Source organism: Betta splendens, chromosome 14 (genome assembly GCF_900634795.4).
Source record: "Betta splendens chromosome 14, fBetSpl5.4, whole genome shotgun sequence".
NCBI classification, from domain to species: domain Eukaryota; kingdom Metazoa; phylum Chordata; class Actinopteri; order Anabantiformes; family Osphronemidae; genus Betta; species Betta splendens.
In genome coordinates this window covers 3761629-3783365 of record NC_040894.2, presented here as the reverse complement: position 1 = coordinate 3783365, position 21737 = coordinate 3761629, and the positions used below count along the sequence as shown (strand labels likewise).

The 21737-nt window shown below is 48.7% G+C and overlaps 1 protein-coding gene and 1 non-coding gene across 14 annotated transcripts; both read left to right on the top strand.

Annotated features, from left to right (window-relative positions):
* The first annotated feature begins 235 nt into the window (after positions 1-235).
* ehbp1l1b (EH domain binding protein 1-like 1b) lies at positions 236-18195 on the top strand. Of its 13 annotated transcripts, none has more exons than XM_055514576.1 (30): positions 236-661; positions 2557-2614; positions 2929-3024; positions 3114-3167; positions 3257-3435; positions 3825-3943; positions 4458-4541; positions 4716-5285; positions 5613-5675; positions 5766-5900; positions 6163-6375; positions 6474-6618; positions 7238-7582; positions 7688-8962; positions 9283-9537; positions 9677-10078; positions 10706-12505; positions 13018-13539; positions 13912-14095; positions 14168-14316; positions 14408-14456; positions 14530-14854; positions 15501-15571; positions 15729-15756; positions 15864-15916; positions 16175-16295; positions 16424-16523; positions 16592-16665; positions 16909-17023; positions 17136-18195. In XM_055514576.1, exons 1-30 carry the CDS (start codon positions 558-560, stop codon positions 17221-17223), a joined length of 7776 nt encoding a protein of 2591 aa, XP_055370551.1. In that variant the 5' UTR covers positions 236-557; the 3' UTR covers positions 17224-18195. The 13 variants fall into 13 exon arrangements, with proteins under 13 accessions (XP_055370551.1, XP_055370550.1, XP_055370548.1 ...); XM_055514575.1 differs by having other exon boundaries at positions 4458-4547; XM_055514573.1 differs by having other exon boundaries at positions 4458-4547; positions 4656-5285.
* Positions 18196-18826: 631 nt separating this feature from the next.
* trnae-cuc (transfer RNA glutamic acid (anticodon CUC)) lies at positions 18827-18898 on the top strand. The gene has a single exon. It is a non-coding gene; the product is annotated as a tRNA-Glu (tRNA).
* The last annotated feature ends 2839 nt before the right edge of the window (positions 18899-21737 follow it).

Below are 21737 nucleotides of genomic sequence, written 5' to 3'. Positions count from 1 at the left end.
TGCTGGGCTCAGATAAGGCTGCTCCTCTGTGACATAGATAGTCAGGATCAAAGTTTGCAGGTTGGAGGCCAGATAAAGCACTTTGCATAGTGCTGCATCCCCGGCACACAGTCTTTGCATATCACGCTGCTGCCGCTTTCCGTGTTATTGGCAGTGGAACGACAGAGGGAGGACTCAGGCTCCAGAGCTACAGTATATGAGAGAGAGAGAGAGAGAGAGAGAGAGAGAGAGAGAGAGAGAGAGAGAGAGAGAGAGAGAGAGAGAGCGCTTGTTGGTCGCTTTGGCGTCGCACCAGCTGTTTATAGCCGGAGTGACAGCGCGCATTGCCATTAATTTATCAAAGTCATGCTCATGTCCGCTTCGCTTCTCTCTCTTTCTGACACTCGTTCAACTTTGTGCCAACGAGCGCCAGGTCGCAGCTCGTGGGAGCTTCAGCAGCGGAGGAGGAGGAAGAGGAGCACCTTTTAAGGAACGAGCGGACGCGGCGGGGTCGTTGTCGCGCGCGAGAAGCGCTCGATTTTGCCTTTTTGTCGCGCGTCGTTCCACCGGTGGAAGTTATGACTTCGGTCTGGAAGAGGCTGCAGCGAGTTGGTAAAAAGGCTTCAAAGTTTCAGTTCATTGCTTCGTACCAGGAACTGGTTTTGGAGTGCACCAAGAAATGGTGAGTGAGCTCTTTCGTTTGTGTTTGAGTCCAGACCCGCATGAGGTCGGTTCTGCAGAGTGACGCTGCTTCGTCCGTCATGTGGGCTCATAACTTTCATATCATAATGAAGTTAGTCTGCAAAGCAGGTTATTCCTCACTGGGTTTACGGACGTCTCCTGTAGAGCACGAGTCTGTTAAAAGTCATAACCCTTTTTATTTCCAGCATCAGGATGTTTGATAAGTTGTGAGAATGTGAACAATGAGCCGTGTGTGTTACGCTGCAGGGATGAAGCCAGGTCGCCCCTCAGCCGCTGCTCCGTGAGGCTTTCCCCTCTTGTGTAATTTCCTGTTTTACAAAAACAGTTGGGACATGTCCAGGTGATGGAGCGCGGGCCATTACTCAGCTCTGACACGCGTCAATACCAGGCAAACAGCAAACAGCTTCTGCAGTCCAACTTCAAATCGGCCCTTTATGGATCCCTCTGCACCCTGTTTGTGCCACCTTTATTCTAACATTCAGCGGATGGATGTGACTGTAAGAAGCCCAGCGGTTTTTAATGGCAGAAGCTGTGCACAAATAAAGTGTTAGCGGCCAGAGACGCAGAGACGCAAAGGGAAGGAGTGATTAGGAAAGAGTGAGAAGTTCCACTCAGAGCCTTATGAAAGCAGAGGCTTTAAGCCCTGTTCAAACATAGAAGCACGAGTCAGGAACGAGGCCGACGGGAAGTGGGGAAACCCTAAACCCGTGATCACAGCGGCACGAGTGGGTCAAAACCTCCAACCGGTCACGTTTGTGGACCGGCTGCTGCTGCACCGGAGTTTCCCTGTTGTGCTGATGCCATTTCAGAGGTTATTAAAGGCAGGAAGTCGTCGACATTGTGGCCAGCGGAGGAAAAGGGCTTCAAGATACATTCTCCATTAGAAGGTTTTTAAAGGACGGAAACAAAAGGGGCCAAAGATAAGGACGGAGCTGGAGCACGGCACCAGTTGGAAATAAAAAGGCGCTGTTGACACAGATACTTGAGATGCAGACACATAATTAAAGATTTAGCACCCAGGCTATTCATACTCAATGAACAGGAGGGAAATTAGTGAGCAAGTTCTACTGAGGCCCAACTTTGACCCAACCACTGTCTGTCTGGTTCCGGCACCGACACTAATTACACGAGTCTTCACTCTGACTCTGGTATTGATCTCTATTAATACTTTAAAATGGCTGCATGGACTCCAAAGGTGCTAAAGTCACAGTAAAGTCAAACACTTAAATAAACCGTGTTATTCGTGCACGTGTGTTTTTAAGAGGTTCCTTCTTCTGTTTCCGGTGTCACTTCCTGCTCCACAGGAGACGCAGAAAATGAAACAGAAACACAGTTAGGTTGGTTAGCAACACAAACAGGAGTGGGCGTCACGTTGCAGGTAGAACCGGGTCAGTTGATGTTGACGATCCAGAGTTTTAGTCTGTCGGGTCTGGACACGGTTTGAAGCTGAAGATCGTTCTCAGAACACGTTTGTCAGGGTTGGATTTGAACCCAAGGACACATGAGGAATCAGCATATTCATCAGCATGGGTGTTGGTTCTGCCTGAGGAAGAGTCACACAAGCACAGCTCAGTGTGAAGCACAGCAACAGGAGGTTTCTAGAGTTGGGCCGAATCGGACCAGACCCTCACATTAGAGAGCTTTTACTTTGGAACTATGCACTTCATTACATATTTACACATGAAGTGAGCAGATAAACACACAAACACACCAGCCCCTTGTTTAGAACCATAACCACCCCCATGGCGGTCATGGGACCGTCATGTCTGCCTGATCTGGAGAAAGGAATTGACTAATTTTAGCAGAGCACACAATGGGATTCCTCAACTCTTTCACTGAGTGCGTCGTGTGTGAAGCAGAGTTTGTTTTTTCCAGGCAACCAGACAAGCTGAGGGTGGTGTGGACCAGGCGGAACCGGCGCATGTGCTCCAAGGTGAAACACGAGCACAAACACACACAAATGGACACACGCACGCACGCACGCACGCACACACACACACACACACACACATGCACACACACGTACGCACGCACACACACACACACGCACACACACACACACACGCACGCACACACACACACAGATGCTCACAGACATGTACACACACACACACACACACAGATGCTCACAGACATGTATACACACACACACACACACACACACACACACACACACACACACACACACACACACACACACACACACACACACACACACATTGTGGTGAGTGTGATGTTGTCGTGCAGCTCCACAGCTGGCAGCCTGGGATCAAGAACCCGTACAGAGGGATGGTGGTGTGGCCCGTCCCAGAGAACATCGACATCTCGGTCACACTCTTCAAGGTACGAGACTAAAGACAGGCCACTTAAAACGACGTATCAAGGTAGCAGGTCAATTGTTTACTAAGCAAACTGTGCTTTGATGCGTTCAGGAGCCCAATGCTGAGGAGTTTGAGGATAAGGAGTGGACCTTCGTCCTGGAGGGTGTAAGAATCTGGTCCATCAGCGTTACTTCATCATCATGTGTAAAATATCACATGAGTCTCACCTGTTGCCTTTTGTGGATCGTGTGAAGGAGAACAAGGGGCACCGCAAGGTTCTGGCGTCAGCCGACATCAACCTGAGGCGTTTCGCCAGCCCGACGCCGACCCAAACGGACCTGACGCTGACGCTGAAGCCGCTGTCCGTCAAAGTGGTGGAGGCGGCGCTGAAGCTGTCGCTGTCCTGCGTCTTCATCCGCGAGGGCAGAGCCACGTGGGTGATGATGATGATGATGGTGGTGATGATGGTGATGGTGGTGATGATGACGGTGATGGTGATGATGATGATGGTGATGGTGGTGATGATGATGGTGATGATGGTGATGGTGATGATGATGATGATGATGGTGATGGTGGTGATGATGATGGTGATGGTGGTGATGATGATGATGGTGGTGATGGTGATGGTGATGGTGATGGTGATGATGGTGATGGTGATGGTGATGATGGTGATGGTGATGGTGTGATGGTGATGATGATGATGATGATGATGATGATGATGATGATGATGGTGGTGGTGATGATGATGATGATGATGATGATGATGATGGGGGGATGCTTGGCGTGATGCTTCAGTGTGAGCTGACTGTCGCTGCTCCTCAGGGACGAGGACATGCAGAGTCTGGCCAGTCTGATGAGCGTCAAACCCACGGACATCGGCAACATGGACGACTTCAACGAGAGCGACGAGGAGGAGGACAAGAAGTCGCTCACTGCTACAAGTAGGTGGACGCAGCGGCACCGTTCAGTCCCAGCTCCTCCACTCACGTCGACTCCTTCCAACTGTGTGTGTCTTCTCTTTTTCTTTCCTCTCCTCTCTCCTTCTCTCCTTCCTTTCTCTCCTTCTCTCTCTTTCTCCTCTCCTCTCTCCTTCCTCTCCTTCTCTCCTTAACTCCTTCTCTCCTTCTCTCCTCTGTCCTTCCTCTCCTCTCTCCTTCACTCCTTCACTCCTTCTCTCCTTCACTCCTTCTCTCCTTCTCTCCTTTCTCTCCTTCCTCTCCTTCTCTCCTTCCTCTCCTTCTCTCCTTTCTCTCCTCTCTCCTTCACTCCTTCTCTCCTTCCTCATCTTTCTCCTTCTCTCCTCTCTCCTTCTCTCCTCCACTCCTTCTCTCCTTCTCTCCTCTCTCCTTCACTCCTCCTCTCCTTCACTCCTTCTCTCCTTCACTCCTTCACTGCTTCTCTCCTTCCTTCCTCTCCTTCTCTCCTTCTCTCCTCTCTCCTCGCTGGCTGCTGCAGTAGTTCCACGCACTCTGACCCGACCGAACCGACCCGCTCCCCCTCCTCCTGACAAGCAGAACCCCACTGGGCCCTCCTTTCTAGGTCCAGGTAGCTCCGTCTTGTCCGTTCTGTCACTCTCTCCTGTTATATTTTCTTAATGTTCAGTCAGGTGACACTGGGATCCTGGGATCCTCTGACTAACCTCATTTTCACCAGCATCCTCTTCATCCTTTCTTCTCCTTCCCGTCTGTCTGCTTCCGTCCATCAACTCACCAGCCTGTGGACCCGACGCCGGTCCTCCCGGTTCTGCCGTCCACTCCCGCCCTCCTTTGCCCACGGCGCCCCGCCCGTCTCCCCGTCGCTCCCGACACGCCTTCTCCTCGCCCCTCGTCCAATCAGACGCCCCGCCTCCTCCCGGCCCCTCCCCTCAGCCCTCACCCAGGTCAAAGCATAGAAAACTAACCTCTGAGCCTCCTGCTTCCTCCGACCCACAGTCCAATCCTCCGAGCGTCCAGGTGCCGGCGCCGACGCTTTCAGTCCACGGTGCCTCCGTGACCCCGCCTCCCACTGCCGTCTCTACTGGTCCCCCACCACCCGTAACCAACCCTCCATACACAATCATTACACCATCATCATCATCATCTGCCACAGCTCCCCAGAAGTCTTCTCTCACCCCTCTGACCCATAAGCCCATCTCCACCGCACCTCCACCTACTCTCCCTAAAACCTTCCCTCACCCAAAGCCCTCGCTGTCCTCACAGCCCCCATGCACTCACCCTCCTCTCACCCGGACCCCTTCTCAGCCTCCGTCTCTGCCCAGAATCTTCCAGACAGGTTCAATGAAAGGTATCAACAGGGGGTAACAAGTAATATACAGTTATGCACCATGTGGTAAAATCTATGATTAGCTTCTGATATTTGGTTTGTGCCATATTTCTGGTTTTAAAATTTTAACTGAGAGAAGAGAGAGTTGAGCCTTTACAACATAAAAAAAGAACATGAATATAGCTTCAGTTTCAGGTTTCTTAGTGCTCAGAGATGACTAGAAACCAACATGTGACTTTAAACTGATAGGAAATCAGCTGTTTGTCTCTCTCTGACTGCGTCTTTGCATCTTGTGGTTCCTCTTCTGTTTATTGCGTCTGTTCAACGTCTCCTCTCTCCTCACCTTAGTTCCTGTTTCATATCAGCGTGTCCCCCAGGAGGTTCAACCAGCAGATGCTACTTCAGCCGCTGGTTTGTGTCTGCTTTAGTCTAAAGCACACATTGACGTTGCTGCTCTTCTTCGTTCTCATCTTTTCCTTGTATTTTCACCATCTCTTCTAGTTCGTTCCCACATCTTCAGACCTCAGATTGTGAAGTCTATCGCTCGCCCCTCTTCTCCCTCACCGTTTTCTGCTGACGTCCCTCCTCCGGCTTCAGCTCTGTCGTCCCCCACATCTCACCCCATGTCAGAGTCAGGTAACCCATCAGTTAGCACTGTAACACTCTGTAAGGAACATCTGCGTCATTTTAATATTCTCGTTTCTTGTTTCCATTTTTACTTTCGTAAAAATACCTCAGCACCTGTCAGTTTTCCTCAAACCACTTCTCTCTGAATGTTTCCGTTTTCTGTTTTCTCTTCCTTTCTTTTCATGACCTCTGCTTTTTTTCTGCCGCTCTACCTGATTTCCGAGCCCTTTCTCAGCGTTTCTTTGTGGTTCCGTTGCTCTGCTCTCCTCAGGTGCTCAGGGTGCATGGTCGATATCTGACGTCGCCCCCGTCCCCCTGTTGAGCAGTCCCGACCTCGACGCTCTCTGCGACCCAGTGGCTCCAGCGCTTTCTGCCTCCCTCTCTCGCTCCTCCTGCTCCTCTCCTCCTTCCACCACTGTTTTAGCCTCTTCTCTTCAGCCTCAGCTTCCTGTGTCTCCTTCTGCTCCTGCTCAGAGCAGCTCCTGTGAGTCCCCTACAGCCAAACACAGACGTTTCCCCCGTGTTTATTTATAGATGGACATTTCAGAGGCCTAAAAAATGAAATAGTCTCCTTTTTTGTAGGCTCAGTGGTTCCCGTCACCCAAGCAGAGAAGGAAACAACTCCTCAAAGCCGAGGGAGCGAAGCGTCCAACGTCAAAGCATTCAAAGCGGCCCAGGACTCAAAGGTGTCCGTCACAGAGAACAAAGCTGAATCAGCGCGGATCAGGTGAGGACCTGCTCATATCACACACACAAACCTTTAGTTTCCTCAGTTGGTTTGGCTCCCAGAGATGTGTTTGATGATGAGATGTGGCAGTGTCTAAGATGCTGTCTGCTTGATGGTGAATGGCTGCCTAAAGGATCCTTTAACATGATGCGCATCACGTTTAAATATTATTATGAACAAAATCAAGTGTGGTCTTTTACAGAGGCTAGAACTCCCTCCAGTGTGGCTTTGCTGACTTAGCCTTTGACAATCTAGATACGAAACACCCACAAATTATGCTTTAAACTAACAAGACTTATTCTGATCCGATCCTTCACAATGACATAGTAATACGTCAAACTTGAAACTCATCCCCATCCAAACGACCCCGTTTGATCCGCTTGAGTTCAAACCTGCTCCAGCGTTTTTTGGGCAACGCTTCATCCACGTCCGCGGATCAAGACTCCAGAGACCTGTTGATTGACGGCTGCCTCCTGCTGGTTTTGTGCTTTGTGCGCTGCTTCCACCTTCTAACACCCGCTGCATGTGTTGTGAGCTGAGAGCCGGCCTCACCCTGTGAACCCTCTGACCCCTCACCCACCGGTGTCTCCGGCTTGACTGCCAATGTCTCTGTCCCCAGTCCTGCCCCGTCCCGCTCTGAGCTGATCGTAGCTCCACCGCCTCCGTGGCCCTTCTCCTGCTGTGAGAGCTCCACCCCTCAGCAGCCCTCCACCAATGTCGTAGCAGCTTTTATCACCGCTAAACAGCCAAGCGTTCAGGGGGAGAATTATCCAAAAGAAAACATTAATAAGATGCAAGGCATTGGTAGCACTAAGACCGAATCAGCCCCACTGGCAAAGCCTGAGGCTGAGCCTGAGTTTGATGACATCATCTTTGAGTCATTGAACCAGAGACAGGAATCAGGGGGGATGTTTCTGGCAGAGGATGACCGTAAGCAGGGTACTATCAAAAGGTGTCCCCCGGGGTGAGTATCCACAGATAAAACCACGATAAAAAAATAAAAAAGATGTATAAGTGGTCGTCATGGTGATGGTAAAACACAAACATGGATTGTTTATCTGTTCTGCAGTCTTGAACAAAGGTCCATTGAAAAGGCCCCGGGTGAAAAGCCAATGGTGACAGAGCAGGTAGATGGAGCAGCAGCAGCAAAGAAGGAGGAGATGATGAAAGCCGAGTGGGAGAAACAGAGGAAGGAGGTGGAAAAGAGGAGGACGGAAGAAGAACAAAAAGCAATGCTGCTAAAGCAGGAGGAGGAGGAGAAGAGAGAACATGAGGAGAAGAAGAAAAGACTGTTGGAGGAGGAGAAGAAGAGGCTTCTACAAGAGGAGAAGGCATTCAAAAAAGACAAGGAAAGGAGGAAGCAAGAGGAGGAGAGACTCCTGATGGAGAAAGAGGAGAAGAGGAAGAAAAAGCAGGAGGAGGAGATGAGACTTGAAAGAGAAAAAAATATGGAAGAGAGGAGAGTGCTTGAGGAGCAGATAAAAAGGAGGGCAGAGGAGGATGAGAGAAGGAAGATGGAAGACAAACGCCTGAAAGACGAGCAACAGAAGACTAAAGAGGAGGAAGAAAGGAGGAAGAGGGAGGAGATGGAGATAAGACGTTTGCAGGAGGAGAGAAATAAAAAGGAGGCAGAGGAGAGGAAGAACAGGGAGGAAGAGGAGAGGAGGAAGGAGGAAGAGAAAAAGGAAAAGGTGGCAGAGAAGGAGAGGAAGAGGAGGGAGGAGGAGGCGAAAAGAATCAAAGAGGCAGAGGAGAGAAAGAGGGAAGCGGAAGAAAAGGAGAGACTCATGAAAGAGGAGACGCAGAGGGAGGAAAAAAGACAAATAGAGTGGAAGAAAAAAGAGGAAGAAAGACAGAAAAGAGAGGAGGAGAAAAAAGCCGTAGAGGAGGAAGAGAAGAGAAAGGAGAAACTCTTAAAGGAGCAGAGAAGACTAGAGGAGGAGGAGGTGATGAAGAAAAGGGAACAGGAGGAAAATAGACTGAAAGAGGAGCAAGAGAAAGCAGAGAGGAGAATGAGGGAGGAAGAAAACAAGCGAAAAGAAGACGAAAGGAAAAGGACGCTCCACCAGGAGAAAGAAAAGATGGAAGAGACTAAGAAAATAGAGGAGGAGGCCAAGAGGAGGAAGGAGGCGAACAAGTCGGATGAGGACAAGCAGAAGATGAAAACCCAGGGTTCATATAGGTCTTCTTCTTTGCTAGTTTCTCATCTAAACGCTCACAAAGATCCCTCCAGTGTTGCGCCTACTGTTCATCAGCTCCCTCCTCTGGACAAACCGGGTACTACATCACAAACTCTCAGCCAGAACCAACCGAGACGCGAGTCTGGCCCTGTGTCCAGTGAGCGGTGAGTTACAGCACTGAATAAAAAACAATGATTTCACTGTGGATCAATCAATCAATCAATCAATCAATCAATCAATCAATCAATCAATCAATCAATTGTGATTACATTGCCGTTACCACACATCTTGTTGCTGCATCCACTGATTCTTTGCTGTTGCTGTGCACATGGCTTATTAAACATAACACATATATGTTATGTTATATTAAGCTGTCTGGTGTTTTGCATGTGGTTTTTGGTGAATAGTGAAAAGGGTGTCAGTGATTATTATTACCATAATCTTGTCCTTGTCCCTTTTGTCTCTGTCTCTCCCCGTACTCCAGTTCCTCTGTCGCAACAGAAGGTTCATTGTCAAAAATAGTCCCAGAAAAGAAAATGTGTTCGGCATGTGCTCCACCTGACATCCATTCAGGCCCCACTGTTAAAGCGAGCACAGCTGAGGTGTCGACCGTAGCGCCGCCTCCTCAGGAGCTGTGTGACGCAGAGACTCCTCTATGGGAAGCGCTAGAAGGGAGAAGTGGGCAAAGTAAACTTGAGAGCATCTCTGCTTTCAAGGGTGCAAAACCTTTGTGCAGAGGGTAAGAATGGATGAGGGGACTTCTGCCTGCTTGCTTATTCAAGCTGATGCTTCATCTGTGGCTTATCTGGTAGCAAAGGTTAAAGTCTCACATCTGCACCTCTCATGAGATTTACTTTTTCTTCCACATCATCACACAGAGAAGATGAACGTCAGCTGATCAAAGACTCTAATTCGCACCCTTCTGCACCGTTGGGTAAAGAGGAGCCAAAGAGACCCAGCATTGAACCAGCAACCTCACTCAAGGTTTCCTCCAAACCAACAGCCGAGCGAACCACTCTGACGCTGGAGCCGCTGCTGCCTTCGAAACCAGAACCAGCGCGGAGGCCGGAACCACAACAGGAGGGAGCGGATCAGGCGAAGCCCGCCGGTGTCGTAGACGGAGGTTTGGGGAGTGTCATCGACAACAAGGGGCCCGTGTGTGAGAGTGAGAAGCAGCTGTGGGCGGCCGTGGAGGAGACCACAGCGGAGGCGGGAGTGGGAAGAGGGCCGGGACGTAACCAGGTCACTGGAGAGGGAGAGGAGGCGGGTGTGACGGGGGGGTGAGTCAGTCACGGCGTCTGCAGCCTCCGCAGCACGGTGCGACCTGCCACATCCAGACACAGCAGCTTAACCCGCGCTGGCTAACACCTGGTTCCTTCATCCCAACTCGTCTTCTCTGTTGCACTTGTGTCCTTTAACGGGAGCTTTGTGTGTGTTTGTGTGTGAATACGGGGTGTCGTATATAGTCTTGTGCTGCGATGCACAAAGCAAACGCTGGCGGTGATGAAAATCCATTGTTCGTGGTGTCAAATGAGCCTTTATTTGACAGTGCGTGCGTGCGTGCGTGCGTGCGTGCGTGCGTGCGTGCGTGCGTGCGTGCGTGCGTGCGTGCGTGTGTGTGTTGGGTTTCAAATGCTGTTTGAGCTGTTTCTATGTCGCCGCATGCATGACACCAGGAGGCGTTTGGCCTGTTTCCTTAGGCTCGTCAGAGTTTATTAAATGCCAGTGCTTGGTTCTCAGCATTGTAAGTGTGTGTTGCTTGGACGAGCACCAAAACAAAGTCTGAGAAGGGTCCAGTTAATCACGCATGCCGTCTGGCTCTCTGTCCCACCGTCCACTGCAGGCTATGCCGCTTTAGGGTGAGCTCCGTCTCTGAGTTTTGCTGTCCCTCGTGTTTGTCCCTTCAGCTGTGACACAGAGGCCTCCATCCTGCACACAGCTGGATGCCCTGATGCAGCTCATCCACACCCACCGCCAGCAGGACACCTTCTAACGCATGAAGAGCCACACAAAGTAGAGGCAGAGACTCTGGATCCCTGCGAGGATCCACTGATCACTGTGGATATTTCACCACCCTCAGCTTTTTCTGACACAACGGCCAGTCTGACGATTACTGAAGAGAAGGACTCAAACACTGGTTTAGCTCAGAAATATGAGGTCTCGCCTTCGGATGAGACTTGTGGCCTAAGTCTGGTGGCGAGTCTGAGACGGGCAGCCATTGAACAGGAGAGAGAGAGGGAGCAGGAGAGGGAGAGAAGGGAGCAGGACATGATAGAAAGCCTGAAGAAGGAGAAGGAAGCCAAGGAGAGGATGGAGAGAGAAGAAAGAGAGAGGAAAGAGAAGGAGAGAGTGGAGAAGGAAAAGGAGCAAAGAGAGAGGTTGAAACGAGAGAGAGAGGAGAGAGAGAGGAAAGAAAGAGAGGAAAGGGAGAAGAGAGAGAAGGAGAGATTGGAGAAGGAAAAAGAGGAGAGAGAAAGGTTGAAAATAGAGAAAGAAGAGAGAGAGAGGAAAAAAAGAGAGGAAAGGGAGAAGACAGAGAAGGAGAGATTGGAAAAGGAGGAGAGAGAGAGATTGAAAAGGGAGAGGGAGGCGAAAGAAAAGGAGAGAGTGGAGAAGGAAAAGGAGGAAAGAGAGAGATTGAAAAGAGAGAGAGAGGAGAAAGAGAGGAAAGAAAGAGAGGAAAGGGACAAGAGAGAGAAGGAGAGATTGGAGAAGGAGGAAAGAGAGAGGTTGAAAAGGGAGAGGGAGGCGAAAGAAAAGGAGAGAGTGGAGAAGGAAAGGGAGGAAAGAGAGAGATTGAAAAGAGAGAGGGAGGCGAGGGAGAGAAAAGAGTTGGAGAGATTGGAAAAGAAGGAAAGAGAGAGGTTGAAACGAGAGAGAGAGGAGAGAGAGAGGAAAGAAAGAGAGGAAAGGGACAAGAGAGAGAAGGAGAGATTGGAGAAGGAGGAAAGAGAGAGGTTGAAAAGGGAGAGGGAGGTGAGGGAGAGAAAAGAGAGAGAGGAACGAGAGAGAAAAGAGTTGGAGAGATTTGAGAGGGAAAAGGAGGAGAGAGAGAAGCTGAAAAGGGAGAGGGAGGCGAGGGAGAAGAAGGAGAGGGAAGAAAGGGAGGCGAAAGAGAGGGAGAGAGTAGAAAAGGAAAAGGAGGAGAGAGAGAGGCTACAAAAGGAGGAGAGGGAGGCGAAAGAGAGAGAGAGGCTGAAAAAGGAGGGGGAGGAGAGGGAGAGAAAAGAGAGAGAGGAACGAAAAAGAAAAGAGTTGGCGAGATTAGAGAAGGAAAAGGAGGAGATGGAATTGGAGAAGAACCAAAAAAGACAAAAACCACAACAAAGGCAGGAAATGGTTTTGGTCGGAGGCAACTGGGCTCCACTGACAGAGGCCGACCTGGAGGAGATCGCGTACGATGAAAGGTCACAGGTCACAGCAGAGAAACCAGAAAGCAGATCCATGGACACGGTGCCTACAGCTGAAGCCAGTTTGCTTCAGACGAGAACAGTTGGTTCAACAAATAAACCAGACGTGACTTCACGCAAAGATGATGATGCTGGAAAGTCCGACTCCGGTTTGAAGTCAATGAACACAGGGAAGTCGCACGTTAAATGTCTGAGAGACGAGGGGGAGGAGGAGGAGGAGGAGGTGGAGTATGAGACGGGACACGAGGACCTGGGCTCCATCTGGCTGGCTGAGCTGTACATGGAGGGGCCCACAGGGTGAGTAGAAGAGGGGGGGGTGAGGGGTGAGGGGGGTGAGGACCCGGGAGCTGGTGCGTGGGTGAGAACCAGCACTTCCTGGTGGACTGGTTTGTTTGTTGTGAGTCACGCAGGACGTTACGGCGTTGGTGCGGAGGAAGCTGTCGTTTCCTCCACACAGGCCGCTTCGGGGGGATTTCCACCCTCCTGCGGCGACGCCCCCACCCCCACCCCCACGGACGATGAGAGCCACCGTCCCCACTGTCGCGACCGATCGGTCCAGTTCAAATGAGGCAGATCTGAAAATGCAGAGACAAATCTGTGGATCTTTGTCCTGTCAAATTTGTGGAAATCTGGGTTAAAGCTCATTACAGCTGTTTCCAGGTTTGAGTTGCCTCCGTCCTGTGACGTTTAATGACACGGGGCTCTGGCTGCGTGTGATGATTAGTGGGTAATGGAGCATGACTTAGACGCTGCGGTCGGATCTGTTTCTGCTCCTTTTTGTTCTCTGAAATCTGCTTTCCTGTGTTCAGAGCAGGCCACACAGCCCCTGCTGCAGCCCCGACGCCCTCGTTACTTCCCTTCAGTAAACAGGCCAATTACCAGGGCTGCGCTCCCAGTCGGCCAAATAAACCAGAACCGCCTGACCTCCAAACCAGTCTGTCCCACCGTCCGCATCCCAGCCTTCCTTCAGTGTCTGAGCCACAGGAAGGAGTCGGTCTGACGACGGGCGAAGAGCATGAGCAGGACAAAGATGTGGCGAAACCGAACCACATCCCGGAGACCAAAGAAGAAGAGAGTCTGGAAATGAGGGGTGATGATGTCACAGGGAGCGACGTTCCCACCCCGGATCACAACGCTTCCCCCAAAGATCAGCAGCTCCTCGAGGAGGAGAGGTTCCTGCTGGCGAAGATCCACCTGATGACCGGCGACGCGTCGCCGACCTCCCGCCCCCGCGGCGCGAAGCGGCTCCTGCCCGTCGCAGAGGTCAAAGGTCAATCAGAATCTCCCGGCTTCGACTCCCTGCAGGAGGTTCCGTCGGGGGACGAGGACGCGTAAGTCAGCGTGAGGTGGAAACCTGTGCTGCTGTCTCTGCGTGGCTTCTGTAGCAACACAGCTGCCGGCGAGTGAACTCTGAGTTCACCTTCACTTCAACTGGAAAAAAGCTGGTTTCATTAAGGAATTACATGGAGATAAATGATCTCCAAACAGCATGTATTGAGGCAGCTGTGTGTGAGTGCCTCCCGTTCCCATCATGCTCTCTAACACCACGCCGCTGCTGAGGTTAATGTTAACACCTGCGCTGATGCATGTGCATGTTCCACCTTCAATCGTGACAGTGATGCCGGCTGTTTGGAGTGATGTCCTTTTCTCCCCCGGAACAAACGCTGTCATCGTCGCTTTTAACGCGTCTCGTCTCCTTTCAGGCCTGAAGCTCCACAGGCCGACGTTCCAGACGGCGCCGGGAAGAAACCTGCCGCTCCGCATCAGTGCGACGTGAGCGCGTCCCGACTGCCGACGCTACCAGAAGAAGAACCCTGTGACGTCAAGACTCGGGACGCAGCACCTGGAGACAGGGAGGAGGTCGACGGCAAAGACGACAGAGCTGAGGTACGCGTTTGACGAAGCATGAACATGAGCGGAGCCGTGTTCTTCCCGTAATGGGCCTCCATCCTCCCCCAGGACCTGGTGAACTCCAGCCAGTCGCTGCTCCAGTGGTGCCAGGGCATCACCGGCGGCTACCGAGGGGTCAAGGTCACCAACTTCAGCACGTCCTGGAGGAACGGCTTGGCGTTCTGCGCCATCCTGCATCACTTCCACCCAGACAAAATGTACGGCGCGTCCCGTGTCCACGCAAAACTCAAAAAGCGATTACTGTATATATAAACCTTCTCAATACTTCTCATCTTTTTGTCCTATTAGTGATTTTGACCAGTTATACGCTCACGACATCAAGCTCAACAACAAAAAGGTAAGCGGGTCAGATGAGTCGCCACCGTTGCGTCTTCCTTCTCACCGACGGGTCCGTTCCCTCCTCACCTCAGGCCTTCGACGGCTTCGAGGCCCTGGGCATCTCTCGCCTGCTGGAACCCTCCGACATGGTGCTGCTGTCCATCCCCGACAGGCTCATCGTCATGACCTACCTCAGCCAGATCCGCACGCACTTCACCGACCAGGAGCTGAGCGTGCTGCAGATAGAGCACAACAGCAGCCAGTCCAGCTACGGCCCGGCGCCGTCCGGCCCGGCGCCCACCGACGTGGACGCCGCCGCCTTCTGCATGGCCCGGCTCAACGAGGGAGTGAGTCTGGAGGACGGAGGCAGCAGCACTTTGGTGGTGCCGCCGCCGAGGGCCAAGCGGCTGCTCAAAGGTACTGTCGGACCTTCAGCGTTACCACCACAGTCGTTGGATCCTCCTATTACGACATCCTGGGGAGAGGAATGATGAAATAGGACAAATCAGGGTTGGGTCAGAAAAACAGGAAGAGGAAACATTAGTGTGTGTCCAGAGAACCTCGAAATGTGAAGAAGAGTTCAAGCTCAGGGCAACAAAAGTTCACAGTCTCTCAATTAAGACTCCAGGAAGTTTCCAGATGTGTTCAAGAATATGTTCACACAAAAACTCATTGGAAGCTTTTTGGATGGAGGCCTCTGTGAACACAGTGTTTCATACAGAAGGCAGAGCGGCGCTTGTTATGTCAGCTGTTTTCTCTGTTGGTTTGCAGTGAAAACACAGATCAGGCTCTGGCAGCATTTTAATCTAAATAGCGGACGATGACAGATGTGGGGTTGTTTGCTGAAGCCGCTGTGGCCACAGTCAATCAAATGCGAGCGTCCTGATGAAATGGATTAGTTTCAGATCTTCTCCCTAAACTTAACTTTGATTATTGCTTATTTGGCCCTTAGGTTTATTTTATAAAGACATGCATTAATTGCAGTTCTGAGCCACGTTTTCTGCAGCTTCAAAGGCGACCAGAACCCGGTTCTCATCAGCTTCTCTTTCCCGTCTGTTTTTAGTGGACGAATCGATAAACCCGCTCCCACCTCCGAGGTCCATTACCAAGACAGTAAAACCTGGACTCACGCAGGTGAAGAGTTTATTTATTTTATTTCCCCTGTAACTGTTTGCTTTACCTTGAATATTGTCTTCAAAGCCTAATTTAATGAAACCCACGTCAGAGCTACAGCCAATCCTTCATTAATGTGTTGGCTTTGTGATACTTACGGTTGTGTTCCCCTCTGTAGGAAGAAACAGAAAACACTAATAATACAGGTGAGTCGTGTCATGTTAACCTAGTAGCGCTAAGAGGATTCAACTAAATCCGACAAACTCTGTCTTTGGGCTCTTTGAATTACTGTTTCAACGTGTTTTTCATGCAGGGCTGCAGACGGCAGCTGAGACTCAGACTCACAGGCCAGAGGCTGAAACGATGGTCAGTTTTGTTTTTCTTTCAGAAATAATCAGCATTTTTCATTCTTAGATCAAAATAAATAAATATTTGGATGCTTTGAACTTTTTAATTCCAGAATCTTTTGACCTTTTACTAATCTTTTGACCCTTCTCCACTCGTTTCCTTGTTTCCCTCCCTCGATGCTTTGATCTCCTTTCCGTTTCCTGTCTTTGTCGCTGTTTGTTTTCGTATTATGTTCATGTGTTTGCATGTGTGTGTTTGCATTGGATTTGCGGTCAGTGTCTGCAGGACACCAGCCAGTATGTTCTGAGTGAGCTGGCGGCGCTGGAGACGGAGCAGAAGCACATCGACAGCCGAGCGGCTGTAGTAGAGCGGCGGCTCCGGAGCCTCATGGAAACAGGTGCAAGCGCGAGTCAGAACACGTCCGCTGAACATTTCTTCCACATTTGTAATCTCGCGGAGATGCTTTTTTTATTATTTAAAAACCAGCTGCTCACACACTGTGTCCTTCCTTCGTGTTTGTTACAGGAAGCGACCGCGATGAAGAGGAGAGACTGATCCAGGAGTGGTTCACGCTGGTGAACAAGAAGAACGCTCTGATTCGCCGACAAGACCACCTGGAGCTGCTGTAAGGCCTCACACGACCATCACATTCACACACACCTGCAGCTCATAACACAGTTTCTGCCTGTTTAGGCAAGAGGAGCAGGATCTGGAGAGGAGATTTGAGCTCCTGACCAGAGAACTACGGGTCATGATGGCTATAGAAGGTTAGTGGCCAACAGTCGAAGAAGGATATTAATATTGAGTTGATTACATTTAGTTTTGTTGATTATTTACTTGATTGTTAAGAAGAAAGAGCACAAAAAAGCTGGATGTAACTTAACAAAAGTGAATGATATATGATTTTATTCAAGTTCCTTAATAAACTGAGGTTGGCAGAATGTCTGTGTTTGACTGTTTCCTACTGGACGTGATGATGAACTGTTGGGGTTCTGCTGCGTATCCCACAGACTGGCGGAAGACGTCCGCTCAGCAGCAGCGAGAGCAGCTGCTCCTTCAGGAGCTGGTGTCTTTGGTCAACCAGCGCGACGAAATCATCCGAGACATAGACGCCAAGGAGAGAGGGTGCGTTTGTGGATTTGTAGTCGTGGGAGAAAGACAAAACTGGAGCCGGAGATTCTTCATACTCTTCAGTTTGTGTCATGTACTGTATTGTAAGGTGTGTTTCTTTGCGTAGGGCTCTGGAGGAGGATGAGCGTCTGGAGCGTGGTCTGGAGATGAGGCGGAGAAAGTACAGCAACAAAGACAAATGTGTGCTACAGTGAGAAGAGAGGACGAGCACAACAGCCTTTACTGGAGAGCACAGGACGTCCTGAGAGATATTTTTGTAATATTTTCGTAATTTGTGTGCACAAGATTTCCTGTGTTTGCCTGATATTATCTTCGAGGGCTATTGAGGCTGCAGAGTTTTCCTATTTGTTTTGCTTTTAAGTGCCTATTTCTGGAGAACAGCCATATTTGGCACTGCAAAGTGTGTGTTTTCGACAATGTTTGTTTTAAAAAGAATATTTGTTCAGCTCCACATGTGATTATAATCACTTCGACCTGACATGATAGTATTACTTTGATTGTTGGTGCCTGTTTTTATTTATTTACATGATGTGCCAGACTGCTGTACAGTACAGCTGTTGCTCCCATGGTGATTTGTTTGTCAGTCTGTATATTCTCTTGTTAGATTGTATTTGAACAGTGTGTTCCTGTGGTTACAGGGGAAGTATGCGTCTCCCTTGTCATGTCAGAAGCTCCCTAATACACAGCCATTGTGTGCTGGTGATACATTCTTAGAGTAATTCTGCATGTTCACACTGAAAAACTAAAGTACGAAAGGGAAAACCTTTAAGACATTTTGGATATTGCACATGATCAGTCGTGAGCTGGACTCAAGCTGGGTGCATGTTGCCATGTGCCAGATGACTCCCTAACATCGACCACCAAAGCAAAGAATGTGCCACCTGCGTCCTACACTGCAGCTGAAGGTGTGGATTTGACTCTGTGCCTCACGTCCCTGTTTGTGACGAACCTGCTTTATCTGCAGAAATGATCCTGTTTCCTCATTTCTGTGTTGTTCGACTACTTTGTGCATGTTTTTGCTGTGCACTGATCCATTGGTACTTTTCATTACTGCTGTATGTCTATCACACACTGTGCACCTGATGTTTATTTATAACAAGACAATATTGGTGAAACATGCTGTTAAATTTGATAGAGAGATAAATAAATATTGGTTTGTGCTTCCATTTGCATTTGTCTTTTTTGTGTGTGTAATGTAATGTGGTTCAACATTCCTGCCACACATTTATCTCTTCAGATGTTGATAATATATTTATTTATCTATCATTAAACTTTGTTTTTAATCTGCTGTCTGTTTACTGAGGTATTAGATAGTCACATAAAGTTGAAAATTCCAAAACATTTTTTGTAAATAGGCCATAAATGTCGGCATAGTGGTGGATATTGATTTGACCACTCAAATCCTTATTGACAAAGAAAGTGTTTAGCAGATTTACTTCCTGTTACCGCCCTACTTCTTGAAATTCCACTTCCGGTTGTCTTTTTTGTGACCGCAACCGTGACTAATTACTCTAACCTATCTTGCTTGTGTCTCTTCTTCAGCTATAAATAGGTATAAACAGCTTTTTGAGAACAGATCGTTTGCTTTTTTGCCTGATATCCAGCCATATTGGCCCTGGTCGTAAGTTAAATGTGTTTTGCCTGAAGTCTTGTTGCGCCATGTATAAGGATGACAATCAATTATTTATTCAATTAATTGTTCTGCACAATTCATTTGAAAGGATGATAAAGAGTAATCAGGAGTTTATGTATGTAAAACCTTAGGATTATAAGGAAATTATCTCTGCTAACAGTCAGTCCCTGGTGGTCTAGTGGTTAGGATTCGGCGCTCTCACCGCCGCGGCCCGGGTTCGATTCCCGGTCAGGGAACGTTGTTTTTGTTAAATGTACGTTCTTAATGTGTAGAAGCAACTTTGTGCTCTTCTAGAGGCAAAATGTTGTATGGCGTTACAATGACGTTTGCTTTCGGTCTTGATCTTGACATTTCTTCATGAATCAGCCTGTTCTCTGTTTAAACCATTTATCTGACCATCTAAAGCTGAAGGAAATAAAATAAGTCAATAAACTAAAGCATATTTGCAGCCCCACAGCACTCTATAGCTCTTGTTTGCTTTTCATAAATTTTTTATTTATCTATGTTGCTCTAGATAATATGTTTAACATTTTAGTAGGGATAATTTTCATTCCCTCGAATCAGTGCAGCTTTACAACTTCTGCATTATGTGGATGTTGAATGAGCACATTGGACCCACACGCTGTAAATGTGTGCACAGCAGTTGATCTTTAATCTTTTTATATACTTCCACTGGATGTTCTAAACAACTGTTTTTTTTCTAAACACCAGGGTTTTTTTATCTTGGTCCCCTGGTTCACTCTGTGATGGACAAGCTTGATGGCCTCATCAGGGAACTGAAGTCTGCACTGGGTGATTTAACTTGTGTATATAAACACTCAAATGTTATGTTGAATGAATTGGGGTTGGGGAGTTTTACATGTGTGCATGCGTGCGTTTGATGTGTCATATCCAGGTCTTAATTTTGCCAGATGTTCAGTGGTTGGGGCTGCACATGGGAGATGCAGTGTGGCTCAGGAACCAGTTGGTGGCAATAGTGATGGAGGGGCTGGTTTTCAGATGGGTCAATCTGCCAATGCTGGTGCCCTGTGTGGGTCCCTCAGGTGCCATCTTCATAGCTCTGCATGAGGCTCAGTGGCTGCATGCTGAATTAAACATGAGGAAAATGGGTCTATATGTAACGTGGGGCCAGAGAAGGTTCAGTTTAGACATTTCCTGCACGGCTGAAAATATTTCCTACTGTACCGAAACTCAACTCCAGCTCATCCACTGCTGGCCGGGAGAGAAAACGAGGTGTTTGCATGTGTGTGTCAGCGAAAAACAGATGGAGGCACTGGAGGAGACAGCAGCAGAGAAAAACACATCGGAGAGAAATGCAGGCTCGACGGCCAACAAATACATGACAGGAACCAAAGCGCAGAGAGTAGTATGAGGACAAATAAGGCTGCAAATATCAAACGTACTGAGAATGGGGGTGACGAAGAGACGGGTCATTTAAGGTCAGGGCTGAAAGATGAAGGGTCAGAACGGAAAGAACTTTAAAGAACTTTGTGTTAACTGTTTGATTCCTCTTATAATTTGAACTTGAGCGCGTATCTGTTGATCTGTTTGTTAGTTACTTACAGTAGCTACTGTACTTACATGCACATCTGTTGATAAAACACTCAACATCTGCTGGGCACCATGAAATGTTTGGCCCAGTTAGCTCCAAAAGGAATGAAGAGGGTTTTTATTCATGGGTGGAATAATGATTTCTCACAATGCTCCTCCTTCGCTTCTTTATAATTAATTTCAAGTCACTCATACTTGAGGTTTGTCCAGTAAAACAAAACCCTCAGCTGTGAGCTGCTGAAAGTTCGGGGATTTGGGAGAACTGGGAGACTTTACTGTTTTGGATCAGGTTTGACAGCAGTTGTTGCAAGAAGCAACTGTATTACCAGTTTACAGTTTCCCTGAGATTTGTCTGTGGAAACTCTCAGTCATCCAGCTCATGCGTTTGCCAGAAGCATTCTTCAGAGGCAACTGTACTTGCTTGAGGTTGTTGAGTAGATAAAGACCAATAACCTCCAATTAGACAGTCGCATTCTGAGACCATAAGGTCACCGCTACCTCACATTTGGGAATGCGAAAGGAGGCAAGCGAGCAGCACGGAATGAAAACTGAGACCAGGTCCTTCTGTACGAGGGATGTGGACGTGGGGGGACACAGACAATAACAAGGAGAATAGGAGGAAACTGTGCAGAGAGAAGTCAGACGCGTGGTGGGTTGTCTCAAAGGTCCAGTCTAATGTCGTTCGACTTTGTGTCCAGTCTTTTGATGCATTTACCATTACACACACACACACACACACACACACACACACACACACACACACACACACACACACACACACACATACACACACACACACACACACACACACACACTGGTGAAATCTGAGTGCAAGTTGAAAGATTCTGCAAAGAACTATATGATGTCTGTGTGCATGGCTGCGTCTGTGGAAAAGCTGAGGCGAGCTATCATCTGGTAAAGGAATAATCTGTCAGGAATTATCCTCTCCCAGTTTCTTACTGCATTGCTCCTTCTGCCTCTCAGCGGTTTTTATTAAACCTTGAATACCAGCGTTTCACTTTCTCTGAGGTCTGTTTATACATGTGTGATTCTTTATAACCTAGTGCTGTTTTCTTACCCTTTTTTTCTATTTTCTGCCTTCCGAGAAAAAAATGTCAATGCAAGAAAAGTCCTCAGTCTTGTTTAAAATAAGTTACATTTCGGTTGCCAGATCATGATGTAAAAAAATCCTAAATTGTTCCACTGCAGCTGCAGAGGGGATAATAGTAGCAGCCTGTCTTTACAGTGGACAGCTCCCAGATGTGACTATAAATGAAGCTGAGGGAATAAGGACACGCTCCGGAAGGTAACAAATGCTGTTGTAACCAGCAATAGACATCACAGCATCCTATGAACAGATGTTATACGAAAGTAGTCTGAGGCATTTTCATTCATGGTTGCAATTCAGCTTGCAGGGATTCATATTCTCTGAACTGAGCAGTTGGACGGAGACACCAGTCCGCTCACATGTTTGTGGTGTGGCTGTCGGCAGTCTGGGTGTGGATGGAGGGCATTTATTTCTTC